Below are 23,720 nucleotides of genomic sequence, written 5' to 3'. Positions count from 1 at the left end.
ATATAACTGAGAGTGCGATTGGTGAGCGTAGTGTCGCTGGCGCCGCCCTCTCTATTCTGCCACCCTAGGCGCAGATATGAGGGTAGTGTCGGGGATGCCGCCCACTCTATTCTGCCGCCCTAGGTCGCCTCTATGGATGCGCCGGCCCTGAGTGGACCATGACTACAAGTTACGCCCCTTCATCTTATGCCCCCATCTTGCAGTCTGCAGACAGATACACTTGTGGTTCAATGGGATCTCAATAATTGCAAGTTACACCTCTACTACAAGTTATGCCCCTTCTTTTTACGCCCACGTCTTGCAGTCCGCAGACAGATGCACTTGTGGTTCAATGGGATTTTGATAACAGCAAGTTACGCCTTTCCTACAAGTTTTGCCGCTTCATTTTACGTCTCCGTCCTGTAGTCTGCAGACAGATACACTTGTGGTTCAATGGGATTTCGATAACAGCAAGTTACGCCTTTCCTACAAGTTTTGCCGCTTCATTTTACGTCTCCGTCCTGTAGTCTGCAGACAGATACACTTGTGGTTCAATGGCATCTTGATAACTGCAAGTTACACCTCTACTACAGGTTACGTCCCCTCATCTTATGCCCCAGTCTTGTAGTCCACAAACAGATACACTTGTAGTAAGTTAGAGGCATAACTTGCAGTTATCGAGTTCCCATTGAAGTACAAGTTACGTCCCCTTTTATCTTACGCCCTCAATTTGCAGTCCGCAGACAGATACACTTGTGATTCAATGGGATCTCAGTAACTACAAGTTACGCCCCTTCATCTTACCTCCCCGTCTTACAGTCTGCAGACACATACAGTTGGAGTCACCAGCTAAAACCAGCTTGACTGGTCTCATAGCTTGAGCAGCTAAAGCCTGGCTCACACTGTGCGATTTTTAATAATCCTAATCTATTTCAGCATGTCAGACTCCAGAAACATTGCTCCCATGACACACTGTAAGATCTCAGTCATCATAATGTCAGATTGAATGACAATAAACCCGTGCCAAACACTGAAGATAACTCACCTGGAGTTTGAATTCATCATCCGTGACTCTTTCACTGTCCCGTGGTCTGAAATGATTCCTCACGGCAAACAGAAACAATCTGTAGCTGCAATTTTGCACACAGCATGTCTCAATAAGAAAACCAGAGAGAAAAACATTGACATTGGTGACCCTTGGGTTAAAGGAACACTCCACTTTTTTTGAGTTAATTAGTTTTACCATTTTGGAAACCATTCGACTGATCTCCAGGTCTAGTGGAAGCATGTTTAGCTTAGCACATGGATGGGCAAACATGATCCTGGAGGGCTGGATCGGAGGACTCAATCCCACACCTGCTTGTAAGCTTTCTAGTGATCTTGAAGACACTGATTAGCATGTTCTGGTGTGTTTGATTAGTGTTGAAGCAAAACTCTGCAGGACACCGGCCCTCAGGAGTGAGTTTGCCCATCACTGGCTTAGCATATGGAAAATGTCTGTCGAAATGGCTAGAAACCACAGTATACTCCCATTCTGGTGTAATAATCAATGAATTTTGCTACAGTACCATGGTTGGAGCAGAAGCATCGATGTTACGCAGCGCCTGAAAATAGATCCCAGCTAGGTAGCAAGCACTGGTAATATCAGTGTGTCTGCTGCAGCCATGGTACAGCAGCAAAGTTCCTTGATTATTACGCCAGAATGGAGGAATAGTTCCAAGACATAGAAAATAGCAACTGTAATTTTTCATTGGTATATGATGTAACTACAGAATAGTCAAGCTTTACGTAGGAAAATGATCTAAACTTTAAATAATATGTAATTTGAGTGAGATTCTAATGGTCTTATTTAATGCCACGATCTATGCTAAGCTAAGCTAAATGTACATCTGTCAGACCCATTGATCGGCTGAATGGTTTCAAAAATGATAAAACTCCACTGTGAGGACTTGTAGGAGACAGGTAAAAGTTTTAAGTTAAACAAAAGCATGGATAACCAAATGACAACCTCGGAGATTACAAGTTTTTCTTAGCCTAAATGTTGTCAGTTAGTTAAAAGTCTTTTCTATGAAGAAAAGGAATGGAGTTTTCACTTCCAGAACTTATCCTGTTTATTTGTCACTACAATGTGTTCGACTTTCATGGTCATTTCATTTAGTCATTCTCCTTCAGCTTACTCCCTTATTTATCAGGGGTCGCCACAGTGGAGTGAACCACCAACTATTCCAGCATGTTTTACACAGCGGACGACCTTCCAGCCGCAACCCAGTACTGGGAAACACCCATACACTCTTACATTCACTCAGGCACTTATACACTATGGCCAATTTAGTTCATCCAAATTACCTATAGTGCATGTGTTTGGACTGTGGTGGAAACCAGAGCACCCGGAGATAACCCACGCAAACATGGGGAGAACATTCACACAGACATTTCAACTGGCCCAGCCAGGATTAAAACCAGCAACCTTCTTGCTGTGAAGCGACAAATGGTCATTTGTTTCCAGTTATTTTACAGTTATAGTTGTAAAACAGCAGCTAAGCTGTTTTTTACAGAAGTTTTGAGCAGACTTTTTGTTTTAGCTTTGTCCTAAAAAGAGATGAAGAAACACAGCAAAAACTGTTTTTTACATTGGTTTTGAAAACTAGAAGTTCAGCTGCTTTAAAGGGATAGTTCACCCGAAAGCTAAAATTTACTCACAATATACTTACCCTCATGTGTTTGAAACCTTTATGAGTTTCTTTCTTCCACTGAACACAGAAGAAGATATTTTAAAGAAAGCTGGAAACAAGCAACCACTGACGTCATAGTATTTGTTTTTCCTACAATAAAAGTTTCTTAAAAATATCTTTTTTGTGTGTGCTCGACAGAAGCTTTGAGACAAGTGGATGATGAGTAAATAATGACAGAACACTATCCCTTTAAGCTGAATTCCCACCATGTGAGATCTGCTAAAACTGGCTAAAATGGTCGAAACCCTTCTAAACCAGCTTAAACCTGCCTGAATGATTATGACGATGCTGTTTTTCTGACAGGGTTAACAATGCTAAATGCTGCTCGACAATGCAAACTAGTTCTAATCATATGTATTACAATAATCATAAGCAAGCTTATGATTGTAAAGAAAAATAAATGTACTTTTTCATGAATAGGTCTCACACGTAACACAGAAAATAAATAACTTCCGCATTGATAAATGAGGTAGTAATATCTTCAATAATTACAATAGAGCTCATTTTGATGCATGTATCTGTATTTGACGAATAAACTATTTTACTTACCACAACAAATTGCTCAGCAGTCCGCCATTATTCTGCCACGTTTTAGAAATATTTGTTTTGTCCTGTACAGTTTGTTGTGACACATACCAGTCCAGATAGAACAATTACTATCGTGTGTGTTTCTTTGTGTGTGTGTGTGTGTGTGTGTGTGTGTGTGTGTGTGTGTGTGTGTCTTGTAACCTAGCAGAATAGATATATTTGCTCTAAGATAGAGACGAAATTATGTAGGATATGCAAGAAGTTTTTAGAGAGAGCGGTTGTAAAAATGATGCTTTTCTGCCCTCTAGTGGAGAATTGCGATTCAACTTGAATCATTAAACAAGATTAAAAAAGAGAGACATCATTTCAGTTGCTCTTAATTACCTGTGTTAAGTTACTTCAAAAAAAAGTAATTAATTACATCATTAGAATTGTATTTAAATGACATTTTTATTTACAATGTTTAATGAGTTACTCAATAAGTAAGTTAATGACTTGACTAAACATTCAACTTATAAATGCACTATATATAAATCTCAACACTGCATAGACCAGGGGTGCCCAAACCTTTTCTTAATAATGCCCACAATCCAAACTTGATTGAGGTTAGTGGGCCAAAGATAAATATAGTTGCCATGGGTAATTTCTGAAATTATTTAATAATATTTAAAAACAACTAGAAAACATTGCTTTATACTAACCATTTTTACATTTTATAATGAACTTATTACAGTAAAAAACAAAAACAAACTCATTTATATAATCGAATGGAGCTACACTAGTGTTTGCCTTGATTTGCTCACCAATGTCTTCTGCATTGTCCTCTATCTGTCAAATGACATTATTCACATTAAAAAAAGATTTATTTACAACATTTAATTGAAACACTTCATTTCAGTTAGCTTTTTTGTAGCTCAGCAAAAAAAAAAAAAAACTAACAAACAAAAAAGGTTACGTCAAATTAGAAATGTCTTTGACACAGACAATGGAAATTGAACTTTTAATTTTAGTTTTATTATAAAATGTAACACTAGGAATAATAAACATTATATGCTTTACACAAGGCATTTCAAAGCAATGACCCAATATTTCATGCACACCTTACACTGACAGATCCGGACTTCTTAATGTTCTAGGAATTTATAAAAGTTCTTGATAAATCTGTCACGTAGTGCAAAAAAGCCTATCTACACTGTAAAACAAAAATCCTGGTTGCCTTAAATTTTAAAGCTGAATCAAATTAAACTTATGAGCCCACTGAACTTATATTGAGGTTTGACGATTTGGCCTGAAATCAAAATCTCAATTATTTGAACATTTTAACTTGATTACAATTAATGAAAGACTATTTATTTATTTATTTATTATTTATTTATTTATTTATTTATTTATTTATGCCCTCAGTTCACTAACAGGTTTTGTACAGTAAATATGCTCAAATATTACAAGTGAGAGATTTTTGAATGAAGGGTGCATTACTTGATTTTAAAATAATCATAGTAAACACACACTACTATCTATGATTATGTAACACGTTGATCAGCTGAAATTAAAACACACATTGCCTAAAACCAACAGTCAGTTTTCTTATAAAAAGTGAAAACAAATAACCTGCAATTTTGGAAACAAAATTAATTACTTTTAGTGTTTCAGTTATATATTAACAGTAGAAATAAATAAAATAACTCTTGTATATCCTGTAAATAACATTTTAATGTGAATAATAATTTTAATGTAATGGAAAATATGCCGTCTCAACGCATCGCAGCGCAGTTTTCAATCATCGTCAAGGTAGTGCAAAGGCTCAAGAATAGGCCCATCATCCTACTTGACCAGAGATCAGATGTTGCTGCAAATTGTAGCTAACAGAGTGGGGTCACGGGACTCCACATGCGGTAGGGAAAGTAATTGAAAAAAAAAAAAATATATATATATATATATATATTTTTTTTTTAATATATATATATATATATATATATATATATATATATATATATATATATATATATATATATATATATATATATATATATATACAGTTGTAGTCAGAACTATTAGCCCCCTTCAAATGTTTTTCTTCTTTTTTAAATATTTTCCAAATGATGTTTAACAGAGAAAGGAAATTTTCACAGTATGTCTGATAATATTTTTTTTCTGAAAAAAGTCTTATTTGTTTTATTTTGGCTAGAATAAAAGCAGTTAACTTTTTAAACACCATTTTAGGGACAAAATTATTAGTCCCTTTAAGCTATATTTTTTCTTGATAACCTACAGAACAAACCATTGTTATACAATAACTTGCCTAATTACCCTAACCTGCCTAGTTAACTTAATTAACCTAGTTAAGCCTTTAAATGTCACTTTAAGCTGTATAGAAGTTTCTTGAAAAATATCAAGTAAAATATTATTTACTGTCATCATAGCAAAGATCAAATAAATCCATTATTAGAAATGAGTTATTAAAACCATTATGTTTAGAAATGTGTTGCATAAAATCTTCTCTCTGTTAAACAGAAATTGTAGAAAAATAAACAAGCGGTCTAATAATTCAGGGGGGCTAATAATTCTGACTTCAACTGTATATATATATATATATATATATATATATATATATATATATATATATATATATATATCAACCTGTAAAAATTAGATCAATTAAAAGTTCTGAATGACGATTTCGATTGTTTTTCGATTAATCTCCCTGCCCTAACTTATATCATGTTAAACAGACTTAAAGCAGCTCGCGTAACATAAGTTAGAACATGATTAACTTAGTTTAGTAAGTTAGAATGAACTAACAACATATGAAGAGTTCAGAAGCAAAAACCTCGCCCGTCTGAAATTTCCATCGAAAATGTCAATTTTTCTCGGCCTCCTTTGTTTATGCTGAGATATTTCCCATTACAGACCAGGAAAAGGACTTATTCTTTGCCACAAAAGTGACATTACTGAACATACACACAGGAGCCTGATGAAAATGCTCATTTTAGAGGAATATTTCAGTTTTGCATCTAAACTTAGCAGATGTTGTCATGACTAATTGATCATATCCTTTTTACAGTGTAGTTATGATTTAATAAAGGCTCTTAAGGGGAAACTTAGACTTTTGTATAATCCTGAAGCTCATTAAATCAATGTTTGATTTATTATAAAGCTTTTAATATGCTCTCTTATAAATGCAGGGATTGAGTAACATTTAATGACACCAAACGCTCAAATTTCAAATGCTTTATTTATTGGCAATTCTGTTCTTATTTTAAAAAATCTATTTGATCATGCACACCAATCATTCTGTAGAGAAAGGCAGTACAGTCAGTTTTGCACAAAACAGAAGAGCATGTCAACAGGCCTGTACACCACTGCAGTGCAGGTGTGTGTGTGTGTGTGTGTGTGTGTGTGTGTGTGTGTGTGTGTGTGTGTGTGTGTGTGTGTGTGTGTGTGTGTGTTTTGTTTTTTAATTAAGTAAAAACAGAAACAATCTTCCAGATACCCTGACATAAGTACCTTCATATTCGAGATGCTGGAGCATTTCATTGCACAAAATGGGTAATTAATAATATATTATAACTTAATTTAAGACATAATAATGAAAACAAAAAACAGTGAAGTGAATAGTGAAGTTGAAAAAAGCTATTTGACGCTAAACAAAAAAAAATAAAAGGATCATTATTTATAATAGAAATCATAGCTTTTTAACAATAGAGCCTATTTTTAATAGATAAGTGGATCGGATGAGATTTGGATATACAGCATGTACATAAACATATCCATACAAAAGTCCTGTTTTAAAAGAGAGAACTGCTTTCCTTCTTCGTGTGTCGTCTCTGCTAAATGTTTTTTTGAATATGTACATCAGGTCCAAGACACATATTGCTCGGATTGTGGAGATTTGTTTGGCACAGCCGATCAACTCCTTTAAGAAACGCCACAGCTTTCAGCATCCGCTCTTTAAAAAAACAACCTTGACTTCATCTAAAATCTGCCATCAGGAAAAATATATATCTGTAAGTACTCTAAAACGGCGTTCATCACTAATACAGCAGCAATTTTAACAAACGTCAAGAGAGAGAGAGAGAAAAAACATTTGGTAAGACTTGATCTTGAATTGTCACGGAGGCTGAATTCATCTACAGTCTCTTGGTCGGTCAAGCAATCGACTAATTCTTAACTAAAAGGGGGAAAAAGTATGGATATTTACAACATTTAGTGATTATTTACACAAACTCCAGCTCTGTTTGACTTTACTATATTGAAAAAAAGTGTACATTCAGGCCTTTCGGTGCTCAAAGCAGCCTTGCGCTTTCTTTTGTTCACACTTTGTCATTAATAATTCAGATTTGTTGGTTAAAATAAGTCGAAACTACATTCCAAACCGTTTCCTGAGAAGGCTGGTGCTTAAGGACTCATGCTGGAAGAGGGACGGGCTTTTTAACTTCCTTCGCCTCTGGCACTTTTTAAAAGGAAAAGAAGAGGTATGGAAGGTATGCTTACAAAGCTAAAAGTGGGCTGTCGGACGTAACAGAGAAAAAAACAAACACCTTTTTTCCTTGACGTTTGGGACGCTAGACCTCTTTGATGGTGCGCTCGGTTGGTTTGTAGTTGGAGGAGCTGGTGCTGGACGAGTAGACGGAGTGTGTCCGGCGGTGCAGGCGGGCACGTTTGGTGGACAGGTTGCGGCGGCTGTTGCTGATGATGTCGTTGATGAATTTTTTGCAGTCCACGCAGACCTCCATGGTGCTCCAGTCCTCGGTGAACTGCTCCGGAAGCTCCAGCTCGTCTTTAGAAGACGAGCGATCGCCGTGTTTTGATGATCTGAGAGGGATCGGGACAAAAAATTATTTTACTATGATGTATATCAGGGGGTCATTTTTACTTTTGATAGTCGGCGCCGGTTAATCAGGAAGTGAAGATTTTGTTTGCTTTGACTTTGAAAACGCTTTATTTTAGTCTTTTATGCGTTATTAATAATAATAATAATAAATATAATTTGCATCTTTGGATATAAAGATAGCTAATTGAGTCTATTTATTTACTTGTGTAAATGGAAATTTATATTTATTCAGTTTTTTTTTATGAATTTCAGTAATATTATTGACTACTATTAAAATGTTCATATGATTTATTTACAAAACAGTTTGTGCAGTAATATTTTCTGTCTTTTAGTAGATAAATTATGTAAGAGACTTGCTTTGTTTACCAAATAAGTGTATCTAAATGGATTTGCATTGTAAACATTAAATAAAAGCTAAAAAGGTATTGTTTTTATTTCATTTATTAAGTTTTTAGTTATGATACTTCCTAAATCTTTCTGCATAAATCCGCAGATTTATTTATTTTTTTTACAAAATTCTGTACAGAAATAGCAAAAAATGTCTGCAGATTCTGTCTGGTCCTTCGCATTAGTAAATGTTTAACTATGATTAATAAATGCTGTACAATATTGATGTTAGTGCATACTACAAATTACCTGAACCAATAGATAATTACTATAAAGTCTTATCCCCCTTTTTTAAGGGTAAAATAGATACTTAAAGAAATTAAATAAAACAGACATTTTTAGTAGCAAATGAATGGCTTTTGTTCTTGTTTGTCAAGCTAAATCAAGGGTAATTCTTCTGTTTTATTTCTTGTTGGCTTATTAATGTCTTATGAATTGTGATTTAAACCCTACATTAAATCTGTTTAATGCACCTTTTCAGAAGACAAGAATAAATTATATGGATTTATCGGTAACACTTTACGATAAGGTTCATTAGTTAATGCATTTACTAACATGAACTAATCATGAACAACACTTGTACAGCATTTATTAATCATAATTGAACATTTACAAATGCATTATTAACATCCAAGTCAATGCTTGGTAACATTAGTTAATGCACCATGAGTTAACATGAACTAACAATGAACTACTGTATTTTCATTAACTAACGTTAACTAACATGAATAAATACAGTAGTAAATGTATTGTTTATTGTTTGTTCATGTTAGTAAATGCATTAATTAACATTAACTAATGAACCTTATTGTAAAGTGTGACCGATTTATCTTTTAATTTTTGAATGTTTTGAAGAAATATTTCAAAAGAAAAAGATCGTTCATCCAAAAACGATCATTTCCTTAATTAGTCACATTCAAGATGTTCTAAAACTACCCATTTCTGTCTGCTGATGAACATGAAACAAAATATTCTAAAGAATGTTGGAAAAAGCAGCCATTGACATCAACAGTAGGAAAAAAAATCTCAACATATTTCAGTATATCTTTCTCTGTTTAACAGTGAATGATGGTAGAACTACTGTATGATTGGTGAATTACCCCTTTATGTTAAATGTGAATAAAAGCTTAGACTTATTTATTAAAAAGCTTATTTTGTGTTGTCACTTGTCACTTTATATACACTGTAAGCTTCTGTAGCCAAAACAAATTCCTTGTGTGTGTGAAGCACAATTGGCAATAAAACTGATTCTGATTAAAGTGATTCTGATTAAATTCTGATTAATGACAGATCTTTTAGATTCATTAGACCGCTAATGTAAAGAGCCGCATACTAGTGACTATTTGCGCAGCAGTTTATACAGCGACAGATAATATTTACAGCAACTGCAAACTTTATTATAAAACAGACTGCAATAATAACATAGTGTAAATGAGAACATCCTAAACTGCACAAGTATATTTCTAACAGTGTTGAGTTTATTCTTTATGAACGTGCAGGTGCAGCTATTGGAATCTTTTGGCTTGAGACTTCAGGTCTCATTCACTTCCATGGATTTTTAGACGTTAAAAGCAGCTTGTTATGCCGCGCGATGTTATAAACTGGTATTTCCTTACATTATTATACTTTAAGTTTAGTTTGATAGCTTTTCTGCTGTTTTTTATTCCTAGTCATTTTACCTAAAGGCAACAGAATTGAAGTTCTAAAACAATTGCAAAAATACGAGCGCACTTTTGCATTCCAGAATGAGATCAATAGGTCGATATTGTCATGATCCATGAACATATTTAGTAAACTTCCTATTTTTTTTTCAAAACTCAATATATCATTAGTAATGTCTTTTACCAGGCACTTCATTTAGCCAAATTTTAAGGTGATTTTATTGTTGCCTATCCAAGTTTTAGGAACAACAAATAATAACTTAACTTCTAGTTGATCATTTGGTATCAGAAGTGGCTAATATGAAAGGCCTCTAGATTACGCTTTTTTTTTACCAATTATATTATTATATAATAATTATGCCTATTATATTCTATAATGTACAATATATAATATAAAGTCATGGTGCAGTGGAAAAAGAATGAATATTGAGAATGACTCCTATGAGCTAGGAGGACTGCATCCATACATCTCTGCAATGACTCCAATAACTTAATAAAGTCATCTGGATTGCCAAAGTAAGCCTTCTTGCAGGACTCCCAGAATTCATCCAGATTTTTTGGATTCATCTTCAATGCCTCCTCCTTCATCTTACCTCAGACATGCTCTATAACATACACTTCTAATGACTGGGCTGGCCAATCCTGGAACACCTTGACCTTCTTTGCTTTCAGGAACTTTGAAGTGGAGGCTGAACTATGAGGAGCACTATCCTGCTGAAGAATTTGCCCTCTCCTGTGGTTTGTAATGTAATGGGCAGCACAAATGTCTTGATACCTCAGGCTGTTGATGTTGCCATCCACTCTGCAGATCTCTCTTATGCCCCCATAATGAATGTAACCCCAAACCATGATTTTTCCCTCACCAAACTTGACTGATTTATGTGAGAATCTTGGGTCTATGCGGGTTCCAATAGGTCTTCTGCAGTATGTGTGATGATTGGGATGCAGTTCAACAGATGATTCATTGAAAAAAATCTGCCTTCAGCCACTTTTCCAAACGATCAACTAGAAGCCAAGTTATTATTTGTTGCTCTTACAACTGGGATAGTGTATATATACACAGGTTTATATTAACTGGTAGTATTTTAAAACACACCTAGACAATGAGCGCTGAAGGCTGTTTTTCTTGTGGCTGGATGTGGAGGAGGTTTTATCTGTCGGGGCTGATGATGCTCCGGGCTCTTTTTTGGGCAGGATACTGGGACCCAAAGAGGAGATGGGCAGGCTGGCGTGAGGCTTGGAGGGCAATTTCATCTGAGATAGGAAGACATAAGGTTATCATCAAATTGAAAACATTTGGAATTTTTTAAACAAAATAATGGATTAAATTGATCAAACATGACACAGTGTTTAAACATGAATGTTACAAATAATTTCTGATTACAATGTTTTAATTTTGGACTTTCAATTCATCAGAAATAATCCAAATATTGAGCAGTACAACTGATTACTGAAAAAAAATCAGAATATTAGTATGATTTCTGAAGATCATGTGACACTAAAGGCTTGCGTGATGATGCTGAAAACTCATATTTTACATCACGAAATTAAATTACATTTTATAATAAATTAAAACAGAAAAGACTTACTAGCAACCATTAGCAATTTTACCAACTTTAAACATTTTATATGTACATTAAAGAAATATTTCACCCAAAAAGAACATTTATTCACCCTCAATCTTTATGAGGTTTTTTTTAATGAGACTTTCTGTTGTACACAAAGCAGATATAAAAAAAAAAAAAAAAGAAAACCGGTAACCATTGACTTCCATATTAGGAAAAAATAATAATATTATGAAAATCAATGGCTACAGGTTTCCAACATTGTTCAAAATATCATGTTCTGTCCATACTTATTCACCCTCAACCTCAGTTTAACTAAAATTAGGTATTTGAAAAATGCTGAAAACCGATAACTATTGAAATCCAATATAGAAAAAAATAAAGAATACTATGTAAGTAAATGGCTACTGGTTTCCAACATATTTCAAAATATCTTCTTCTGTGTTTAACTAAAAAAAAAAAAGAAAATCAAACAGATTTGGAACAAGTGGAAGATGAGTAAATGAAGACAGAATTTTCAGTTTTGTGTGAACTATCCCTTCAACTCAGAATCACGTTCATGCAAATGAGTTAAAGATGTTGTATTTACCTTCTTGCAGCACTGTGAGCAAACCGGCCTGTCAGGGGGAGAAGACAAAAACTATGATCCCACTGCAAATTACTACTTGGTTTTTCTTCACTTAAAAGCTAATGAAAAAGCTCTACCCACCTCTTACAGAACTGACATGTGTAGGACCAGGTAAATAATGAGAACTTCTTCGACCGACATGAGAAGCAAAGCTAATGGAAAGGTTTGCACAATTAAAAACCAACTTAATTGTACATTTACAATAGGCAGAACATGTCAAATTAAATTATGAATAAATGTTGTACCTTTCCTTTCTTCAGTGCATTATAAATGTCTTTATACTGCTGGAACTTCTCCAGCTCGGCTTTGACAAGAACCTGTCTGATGTGCATCACCTCCTCCACGGTCAGAGTCAAACACTCGACAGGGAAGCAGAACTCCTCCTGAAATATACACAGCGCGGTCATACACAATGCTCAAACACACACTGCATATTTAAGACAAGACACTGCAGGCAATGAGGCACTAAAAATTTAGCTAATAGTTATTAAAGACTTCCTTAATTGATTCTATTCATTAAAAACTGTAAACATATTTAAATATTTTTTTTAATATTATGTTTAAAATGACTTAAATAACTAATAATTCTGACTTCAACTGTGTGTCTCTTTGTCATAACCATAACAAATGAAATGACCTGTAAATGTTTAGTACACAAAAAATAGACTTTATTTTTCAGTAAATCAGTATGCCTGGTCACCTTTTGTGTGAATTATGTGAATCATAACCCTGTTCACTGTAAACTATGATCTCTGCAAACCCTGTCGTGCTTGACATCATACAGCGCTCATTCAGTGAGTTTCTCCTCTTGATTCAACGTCACATACATTGACAGATCAGCTTGTTCCACATACACCGACAATATTTTTTGCCATATTCAAAATTATGGCATATTAAAAGCTCTGTGTGGGCGCCAATGGCGTAGTGATTAGTGAGTCGATTCATGCACACTGGTGCTCACGGTGACAAGAGTTCGATTCCCGCTTTGAGGTTCTATGCTGATCCTTCCCCTTTCTCTGCTCCCCGAGCTTTCAACAGTCAAAGTCAGCTTTATTGTCAATTCAACCAAATGTACAGGACATATAGAGAATCAAAATTACGTTACTCTCAAACCCTAGGTGCCTATCATATAATATTAATACAAAAAGTAGAGTTTTAAGAAGAATTTACAATAAATACAATTATACATGAAATGTAATCTAAAAATATACGTAAAATGTAGTCTAAAAATATACATAAAGAAAAAAATTTGTAAACAATAAAATACAATGACATAAAGGGCATATGGCAATGAGTGCAAAACAGAGTTGTGCAGATATAGAACATTATATAGTGCAAAAAGGCTTGTAGACATGATAATTATGATAAATAATTTTCCCTGACACTCTCTACTGTCCAATCCAATAGAGGTGAAAAACCCGGGAAAAAATAATAATTAAAAGCTCATGAGCCATTCAGCTTCTAAGTTTCTCTACGGTACAAGCATCAAGGATTTTCATGTGATTTCTCCTGATTGAAAAAAATGCATACAAACTTTTAGAAACTTAACAAGGCTCATGAGCTCCTGATTTGTAAATATGTACAAAAAAATAGTCCGCCTGAATTTGTGAGGTGTGTGTGGTTGAATGAGTCGATCTGTCGATTTATGTCAAGTAAAAAAATATATAAATAAAAAATAATAATCAATTCATAAAATAATTTTTAAAAATACATTTAAAATTATACATTTACAAATACATTTATATACTTTTTTTTTAAATTTCAAACGTTGTATGCCCACCTTAAACACATAAAAAAAATCTGTAAAGACACACACATACACAAAAAACTTTTTGCCAGCAGTGTCTTGCCTTTAGAATGAAAATACAACATTCATGCTTGATTCATGACTCTACATGGTTCCACCCTCTGCCAATCACAAGACAGAACGAAACCCACAACACAACGCTGGATGGAGACATTGAGTTCAGGAATGAGGAATGCCAAATGATGCTGAATGAAGAATTTGCATATATAGATGAATGGAAATCTTCATGCTCTGTGCTAAACCAATACACACTGTACGGCGGCCCACAAACAGCTCTAACCCAATCTAAAGTTACAGTTCACCCAAAAATTACAATTCTGTCATCATTTACTCACGATCAACTTGTTCGAGTTTCTTTTTCAATTAACACAAAAGAAGATATTTTGAAGAATGTTGAGAATCTGTAGCCTTTTACTTACTCCATAGTTTTTTTTCAGTGTTCTAGCAGTTTCTCATAGTTTGCATGTCAGTAGCTGTTGCTTTCCAATATTCTTCTATTATGTAACAGAAAAAAATAAACCCATAAAGGTCTGAAACGTCTTGAGAGTGAGTAAATGTCAATTCTTGGGTGAACTATCCCTTTAATAAGGCTCAAATAAAAGCCAACACACATCTCTAAAACTTATCTTCAATCACTTTGGCTGGCCATAAAAACTAATGATTTTTTTATGAAATGAGAAACTCGTATTGGCTTTTACGTCCTCGTCACCCAGTATTAGTTCAATGAAGCTTGATGGGACGTACCGCATGACCGCTGCCTAGTGCGTGAGCCTGACCAAAGAAACAAAACATGGCTTTATTTGACATTTAGGTAACGGCTGTAGAGTTTTATTTACAAGAACTCAATTCTTACTAAATGTTATTTGCTTACGTTTTCAATTACTTTCTACAAATACAATTATAAAGAGAACTATCTTCTTAAAAGAGTACTTAAAAATGGACAGAAAGCCTAAGAAACAGCTAGTAGCAGAATGAAAAACAAAATGTAAAAGGTTTAGACCAGAGATGCTCAAACTAAGGCCCGTGGGCCAAAGTTGGCCCATGGTAACCTTTGATTTGGCCCGCCATCCCATCTGAGGTGAGAGAGACTGATAGTGAAGGGTTAGAGATTGTCAAATCCAATGTAATGTAATTCTTTGTTTGTTTTATTGTTAAACGTTAACTGAAATCAAATGTTTGAATTAAACGGTGTAAATAAATCATACTGTCACCCAACAATGGAGAATTTGGTGAGCAAATCAAGGCAAAGGCAGATTCTGCTTGATGTATTCAACATTGAACTCCACTGTGTTATCGATGTGATTGTTTATGATTTTTATTGCAATAAGTTATCATTTAAAAAGTTATAGTGCTGTAATGTTTTCTTTTTATTCTGAAATGTAATGTTTTATTACAACTTTAATGTAATATAGTTTGGTATATTTATCTTCGGCCCACGACTCTCAATGATATTTGGTTTTTGGCTCTTCATGTGAAAACGTTTGAGCACCCCCGGTTTAGACACAACTGAAAAAACACCTTTCCTTAAATCTTTAATAAATTCTAAACTATGAGTATTATAATATAATATAATATAATATAATATAATATAATATAATATAATATAATATAATATAATATAATATAATAAATAATACAGTGTTATAATAATATAATATGTTATAATATAAAATAAAAAATAATATTGTTATAAAAATTAAAAAAAAAGGTCTCAATAATATAATATAAAAAATAAAAAATATTGTTATCATAATAAAATGTTATAACAATATAATATAAAAATATAAATAAAAAATATTGTTATAATAAACAATAAAATGTTACAATAATATAATGTTATAATATAATATAAAAAATGTAACATAAATAATATTGTTATAAAACTTTATAAAGGTTACAATAATATATTACAAAATAATATCATATAAAAATATTGTCATAATAAATAACATTTTATAACAATATAATATAATAAATATAATATAAAATATAATTCAATATAAATAACATTGTTATAATAAAATGTTACAATAATACATGTTATAATATAATATAAAAATATTTAAAAATAAACAATATTGTTATAAAAATGAACAGAAGGTTAAAACAATATAATAAAATATAATATAAAATTATATTGTTATAATAAATAATAAAATGTTATAATAATATAATGTAATGTAATATAATATCATATAATATAATATAATATAATATAATATAATATAATATAATATAATATAATATAATATAATGTAATGTAATGTAATGTAATATAATAAATCTATATCACATTACCTTTTATTTACCATATCTAAAACATACTTATTACTTATCTAAGTCTAACATTCTTTGAATGTTGTACATGACTTGTGCATTATTCAAAAAGAGGAAGTTTTTTGCCTCATAATCATAAAATCACCTTGATAACCAGTAACTGAAGTGATTTTTAGTGTGGGCCATTTCCTTCAGCAGTTTCCTCTGCTGTGGCCATGCAACATTGTTCAACGAAGACACAGAACACACTCACACACACGCACACGAAGCAACTGCCCAGCTGATAAAGCATCTCATGATGAAATGACTCCTCGAGCATAATGTAACAGAATCTGTGCGCATGAGAAATATGTGTGGATTGTAGTGATTTACCTTGCCGTCTGAAGACATCTTTAGGTGTAAGGCAAGAAAGAGAAGCAGAGCAGTTACAGCTCTCTATCTACAACTACAATATCATTCACTATCTAGAAGCCGTTCAAATCTTTTTCCTGTAAAAGGTCGATGACTGTCAAATTTACAACTGATCAAAGAGCTAAACAGTTCTGAGGTTTCACAATCTGTTATAGTGCATGACTAAACGCAGTCAGCATGGCCAAATTCGAAGCAGCCTGTCCATGAATAAAGCTTCATCTGAGATTTTAGTTAAAATTTAGTAAATATAGCACAACTGCTAATGTAGTTTCTAAAACTGGTAACATTTGGGCAATAAATGATCTTTGAAAGAAGTCTCTTGTTTACGATCTGAAAAAAAAAAAAACTGTTTTCTACTTTTTTATTTATTGCAGCTACCTTGAAAATTGTGTGCTCCTCTTCAAAGAACTGGATTGGTTATCTACAGGATATTTGATATTTTAGATTGTATCATTTAAGTCTGTCTTTGTTCAGAAAAATAAGAGAATCTAATCTAATCTAATCTAATCTAATATAATCTAATATAATATAATATAATATAATATAATATAATATAATATAATATAATATAATATAATATAATATAATATAAAAATATAATATAATATAATATAATATAATATAAAAATATAATATAATATTATATAATCTAATATAATAATTCTGAAAATATATATTGACATTGATCTACTATACAAAACTTATTAATGTGATAAGAAATCCTATAATGCTATATAAACCTTAGTTATTACTATCATGCAACTTTATAATGAATTCTTTTGTTTGATGTTTCTCTCAGATTAATAAAAATGTAATAATAATCCACTTGTAAAGTGTGACGTCACACAAAGCAGCTTCTGGATCCAATGGGAAGGCTTAACAAATATTAATAATAAACGTTTACAAAGCCATGTATTAATTTCGAAAATCATGAACACAAAAAATTTACATAACAATGCCTAATTTTAGACGGCCAGAAAGTGATTATTTTGCAATAAATTGTTAAAATATCGATGTCTGTAATGCAACAAGTCTACAGACTGTTGTGTACAGCATGATTTTATTAAAAAATGTAATGTAAAAGTAGCGGCTTGGACCCGAAACAACATCGCAACTTAACAAGCGGATAGCAAGTATTAGCTTATATTTAAAGATAAATTTAATTCTTTACCATCATTTTATTAGTTTACCATGAACTTGACAAACAAAAAAGACTTTCCAAAAAGTCTTACTGATTTATATATATATATATATATATATATATATATATATATATATATAAATATATAATATAGTAGCTTTATATATGTTAATTACAATGCATCCAAATGCCCTACAATACACTGAATATCTTTATATTGACCCTTCACCATAAAAAAGCTGAAAGCTGATATTATGTGCAATTCCAATCCTATATTTTCCCCAATATATCCTAAGGTGCCGTATGTTGGGCTTCTCTTTTAACTCTCTTTCTCTCCACACTCAATATCATAATATTTTCATAAGACACAGGACAGTTAGGTCTGACCACCAAATGACTGCGTTATGTTGAATTACTCTCATTTACTGCTCTGGAATTTGTTCGACAATGGAAAAAGAACGCTGTTATGTGTCAGTTACCAGAGATTTGGAGTTCTGTCGAGATGGAGGCAGGAAGTGGCGTATGTTGGTGGGAGCCTCTTTCTCAATAGAGTGTCTCCTCTGAGGAGCAATGCGTTTGTCAGGCTGAGGTGTGGAAGAAATGGGCAGGAACTGAGGTGGAGCTGGAAAAAAAGATGGAGGACAAAAAATGATTAGGGCTGCATGATACTGGGAAAATATGCAATGTTGTAGAGTGTTGCGATATCAATAATTTTCATGATATAACGAACTGGCTAAATGCTATCCTTATGCTAGTAAAATGCAAATTATTTATTTACGTTAAATAACTATGATTATTAACATTTCATTTATGGTGTATTGTATTAGTGACCATACTTAAAACAAACAGGTGCTAACTAAAAATAAAGGTGCAAACATTTAGGGCCCTAATATCCACCCGGCGCAATAAGACACAAAATGTGTTTGGTGTGATTTGTTGCAATTTTCAGACCGGTGCAACAGTAATTTTCATGTTTTACACCACAGTGTTTAAATAGTAAATTAATTTGCACCACTTTGTGGACTAATGGGTGTCTAAAAAAAAAGTGTGTTAACGCAGTGGTCGTCAACCACCGGGCCGCGGACCAGTACTGGTCAGTGGATCAGTTGGTACCAGGCCGCACAAGAAATCATTAATTATTTCAGTTTTATTTATGATCTGAGACTGAACAATCTTTTATTTCGAAAAGTCTTTTATTTTGGAAAAATGACCGTATTCTCTCGCTTACATCTTGGTCATACGAGCGTCCAAATTTAACCCACAAGCAGCATAATGCGTAAGAAACAAATGTCTTTAGTTTCTTTGCTAAGGGGAAAAAGCCCAGTGAACTGCCAAGGAATAGATCCGCAACCCATTTGTCAACTAATCTGGTGAATCCAGCATATCTGTGCAAGAAGATCAACTGATGGAGATCGCAAACGACGGCGGCCTTTTAGGGGCCGTTCACATATCGCGTGTTTCTAGAGTTTTCACAAGTGTGTTGTTTCCAATGGAGGTACGCGGCTTGAGCACAAGTGGTGTGACGTGCTTGCACCAACGAGTCCTGCAAGCGCACTGCGAGTCACGTGAAAAGAATTGACCAACCAGCTCCAGCTAGGGTGGAAAATACACATTTCAGTAAGACTAATAATCTCAGACAAACACAGAACACTCAAACACTGCAGTGCTTCGTGATTTTCTCCATAAATAAAACTTGTATTAGAGCAATGAGCATAGAATCACCAAGAGGCGACACTCTAGTGCGATTTGGGAAACAGTCACTAGATGGAGCGAAGCAATGAAAATTCTAATAGAACAATTGCATATGATAAGTCTAAAAAATAAACTATTAAAAGTGCTGATGGTTGTGATAGTAAGTGTTGTATTGTCGTCTTTCAGGTTGTATCTCAGCTTTAATGCGCTTTTTAAATAAATAAACAAAAAACACAGCAGCTGCTTGCCATCGAGACAGCAATAAGATCAAATAGAAAGCCGACCGCTTTCACTCCAAAATGGTGAAATCCGGGGCTGTTGATGGCGCTGCTGTTGCAATGGAACGTTCTATTGAGTGTCGCCTCTTGGTCATTCTAAGCTCTTTGATTAGAGTGTCAGCAATGTTTTGTCAGCTTGTCATCCTCTGAGAAAACAGTTGATGGTTGCCTAGCAACCTAATATCTACAAACACCAGGAAAAATCAAGAGAAGCAAAAAATGGAAACATTTAATTGACATTTTGTAGGTTGTTTTTTTTTTTTTTGCAATATTTTACATGAATTTAATTGTATTATCTTTCAATTTTTATACATGTTTGGTGATTAAAATATTATTATAATAAATATATCTGTTTAATAAATCTGTTTTGTTTAAATGCAGCAAAATACATTACCTATATTTACTGTGAAATGGACAAAAATATTCATATTCATTTTTCAAAATGGGGTGTAGTCAAATATGCTGAGCACTGTAGATCTTGCATATACTATTATCAAAATACCAATATTTTTTCAATATATTGTGCAGCTCTAAATACAATGCGCAAAGTGACTTTTCCAAACCACTCTGATGATCTCTGTTTGAATGAGCTTCATCGTATCTTTAAACAAAAAGTGGTACATTTAGGACCATTTTTGGTACATTTAGAATTACATTTAAAGTGGTACATCACCCCACACACCCTTAAGCCAATGAACTTACAGACACAAAAGCTAAAAATAACTATTTACTCACAATCTATTCACCTGCATTTCTAGGTGGTTTCCAAATCAAGTGATTTCTTAAAGTGATAGCTCAACAAAAATATGTACATTTGCTGTTCATTTCCTCTCATCCTCAGGCCATCCAAAATGCAGGTAAAATGTTTTCTTTGGTAGGAGAATTTCACCCTGCTGAAAAATCCAGCCTAAACCAGCCTAGGATGCTTGGCTGGTTTTAGTTGGACAACCAAGCTAGTTTTAGAGGGGTTTTGGCCACTTCCAGGCTGGTTTCCAGCCATTTCCAGCCTGGTTTTAGCTGGTCAGGCTGGGAGATGACCAGCTAAAACCAGCTTGACCAAGCCTAGCCAGGCTGGGAGCCCAGCCAAAACCAGCAATGTCCAGCTTAAACCAGGATAGTCAAACTGGTCTTAGATGGTTTTAGCTGGTCACTTTCCAGCCTAACTAGCTAAGACCAGGCTGGAAATGGCTGGAAACCAGCCTGGAATTGGCCAAAACCCCTCTAAAATCAGGCTGGTCAACCAGCTAAAACCAGCCAACCATCCTAGGCTGGTTTAAGCTGGATTTTTCAGCAGGGCAGGCAACACAAAACAAATATTTTTGTCTCCTGAAGACATATTGAGATCTTATGAAGCAAAATGATTGTATTTTACTGTACTTTTTTAGCAATTTTTCCAAGTATTAAGTTTCTTCAAGTCAGTGAATTGAATGAATGAGGCTCTAACTGGCATCACAGGATCTCTGGTCGGAGTGGCTGTCAGGCAAATCTGAAAGTGAGTTTTGACTTGTGAATTTGGGTTGACTCAGGCTGCAAATTGTTTCAGATTATTCAGTGAATCTGGATTAATTAGATCATCCAGTCCACTAAAAGAAGCAGTTCAAAAGAGTAATTCATTGGGAACCAGATATAACTTTGTACCACTTGAATGAGGCTGCGGATTAAAAGTAATGCTGCTGTAAATTACGCTCAGCTAAATGTATCATTAGGAGCCAAAGGTATTAATTACATTTTGCCTGAATATTTTGACAACAGTTTAAGCGAAAACAAATAATCTCGGATGTTCTGAGAGTGAGTGAATTGATAGCAAATGTTCATTTTTGACTAAACCACCCCTTTAAAAGCAACACTACATATTACAAATAACTGTAGGCTCTTTGACTGATTATTCAGGGGGGCTAATAATTTTGACGTCAACAGTATGTCTTTATGCCACATACGTTTTTTGCCCATGACAGACTCTGGAGACGTGTCCTCAACCAGTGAGGTGGATATGCTGGAGCTGCTGTCAGATTTGCGGGTGCTTTGCTCCTCCTGGATGAAGAAAGCGAGGCAGGTGATTTGCATATATTTGTCGTATTCAGCAGGATTCTTCAGAAAATTTCAAGCACACTCACCTCAGAGTCAGAGCTGTCCAGTTCGGCTAGTGTAGGTGCTTTGAGTAACCTTTTCCTCTGGGACAGTGAATGCCCTCCGGCTACACCGTTCACAGGACTTCGAGCCGGTGACGTGCCGTTAGCCAGAGATAGTGTGCTGATGGCCAACTTGCGAGGTCCATCTGGGATATCTGTGTGTTGACATAATCAGCAATAAGAAAAGAGATGGCCAACGCATGAGGAAAAACAGGGTTTTTGTTCACACAGCGCACAACTCCTAATTATTTGTCGAATGTGATCTTGAGAACTGGATGTTTGCATTGTCTGTTTGGAAATTATGAAATTGGATTTGTCTGGCTGTCTTGAACATTAGCCTGAAGCTTATAAGCATTCTTCTTAAACCGCCATACAGGAAAACAGAAAATAGTTTGCCAATTATGGCACCTTACCACCTCACTTACTGGACACATTTATAGAGATACTGGGAAAGAAACTCTACTCTTTGACAACATAGCGAACTATAGGATTATAAAACAAAATCTGAATGCAGATATAGCTTATAGTTCATCTCTCAAACAACATTCAATTAGACCAATTAAAAAAAATACAGCAGGCAAAATAAGTATTAAACACGTCAACATTTTTCTCAGAAAACATGTTTCTAAAGGTTCTGTCGACTTGAAATTTTCACCAGATGTTGGTAACAACCAAAGAAATCCATATATGCAAAGAAAACACAACTAATTAGTTTGCAAATTAAGTTATGCATAATAAAAATAAATTACACAGGAAAAAGTATTGAAAACATAAAGAAGGAAAGGTGTAACAAGGCAGGCCCAGACAGCAGCTGAAATCTCTCAGTAGTTCTTCAGCAACCCTCTGTAGTTCATTGTCAGGATATTGAAATCTGATCCGGCACCTCATTTTAACGATCCCCCTCCTCAACCTGCCCTCTGTTCACTTTCTTTCGTGACTCCCCAACGCTCTTCATTTTTGGCCGCGACTGACACCCACCCCCCAGCTCTTCACTTTCTTCCGCGACACTCCTCCACCATCCAACATCAAGATTTTTTTGAACATTCAAGATTTTTTTGTAGGTTTCAGTAGTTCAGTACTTTTTGCCATTTCATTGTTATTACACATAAGATTGTTTTGTTTTGTTAAATTTTTATGTTTGTATTGTGTGGGTTTTTAGCATAATCTGGTTCAATTCCATGTCAACAGCTCTTTTAGAAATATCATTCCCAGGAAAAAACATGACGTGTCCAAGACTCATTTCCCCCACTGTATTTATGTTTCTGTAAACAACTAAACAGATTTGAGAGGTGTATACCAAAAAACTATTGTTTTTTTAATGAACAAAACCATATGTTGTAGGTTACTACGCTCAGAAACAGATGGCCAAAGTGGATCAGGGTAAAAAATTACACAGGGTAGAATATAGTCATGAAATTACATAACGCTGACATCCACAGCAATGAAAATAAACATTCAAAAGCTTGGGATTGGTGAGATTTTTTTTCATAGAGGACATCTTAATAAGAAATCTCATATGCTAACCAATGCTGCATTTATTTGATGATTTGATGAAAAATGAAGCAAACCAGTAATGTTGTGAAATACTATTCTATTTTATAAAAAAAAATAAATAACAAAAATAAAATGAATAATAAAATAAAGTAACATTGTATGCATGAATGTATGTGT

General features: G+C 34.0%; 1 protein-coding gene across 16 annotated transcripts in view; it reads right to left on the bottom strand.

Moving 5' to 3' along the window:
- Window positions 1-6,455: 6,455 nt before the first annotated feature.
- Window positions 6,456-23,720, bottom strand: part of spire1a (spire-type actin nucleation factor 1a) — a 98,557-nt gene continuing 81,292 nt past the window's right edge. For 3 of the 16 annotated variants that reach the window (XM_009294320.5, XM_005159621.6, XM_005159624.6), the window contains 10 exons: window positions 22,035-22,204; window positions 21,858-21,951; window positions 18,430-18,572; window positions 16,771-16,788; window positions 14,866-14,892; window positions 12,560-12,697; window positions 12,396-12,466; window positions 12,276-12,303; window positions 11,218-11,375; window positions 6,456-8,054 (listed from right to left, as the gene is read on the bottom strand). In XM_009294320.5, the coding sequence (XP_009292595.1) occupies window positions 7,805-8,054; window positions 11,218-11,375; window positions 12,276-12,303; window positions 12,396-12,466; window positions 12,560-12,697; window positions 14,866-14,892; window positions 16,771-16,788; window positions 18,430-18,572; window positions 21,858-21,951; window positions 22,035-22,204 (1,097 nt within the window). In that variant the 3' untranslated portion in view covers window positions 6,456-7,804. 16 annotated transcript variants of the gene reach the window in all.

The sequence above is a fragment of the Danio rerio genome, chromosome 19 (assembly GCF_049306965.1).
Source record: "Danio rerio strain Tuebingen ecotype United States chromosome 19, GRCz12tu, whole genome shotgun sequence".
NCBI lineage: Eukaryota > Metazoa > Chordata > Actinopteri > Cypriniformes > Danionidae > Danio > Danio rerio.
This window is presented reverse-complemented; position numbering and strand designations above follow the sequence as displayed.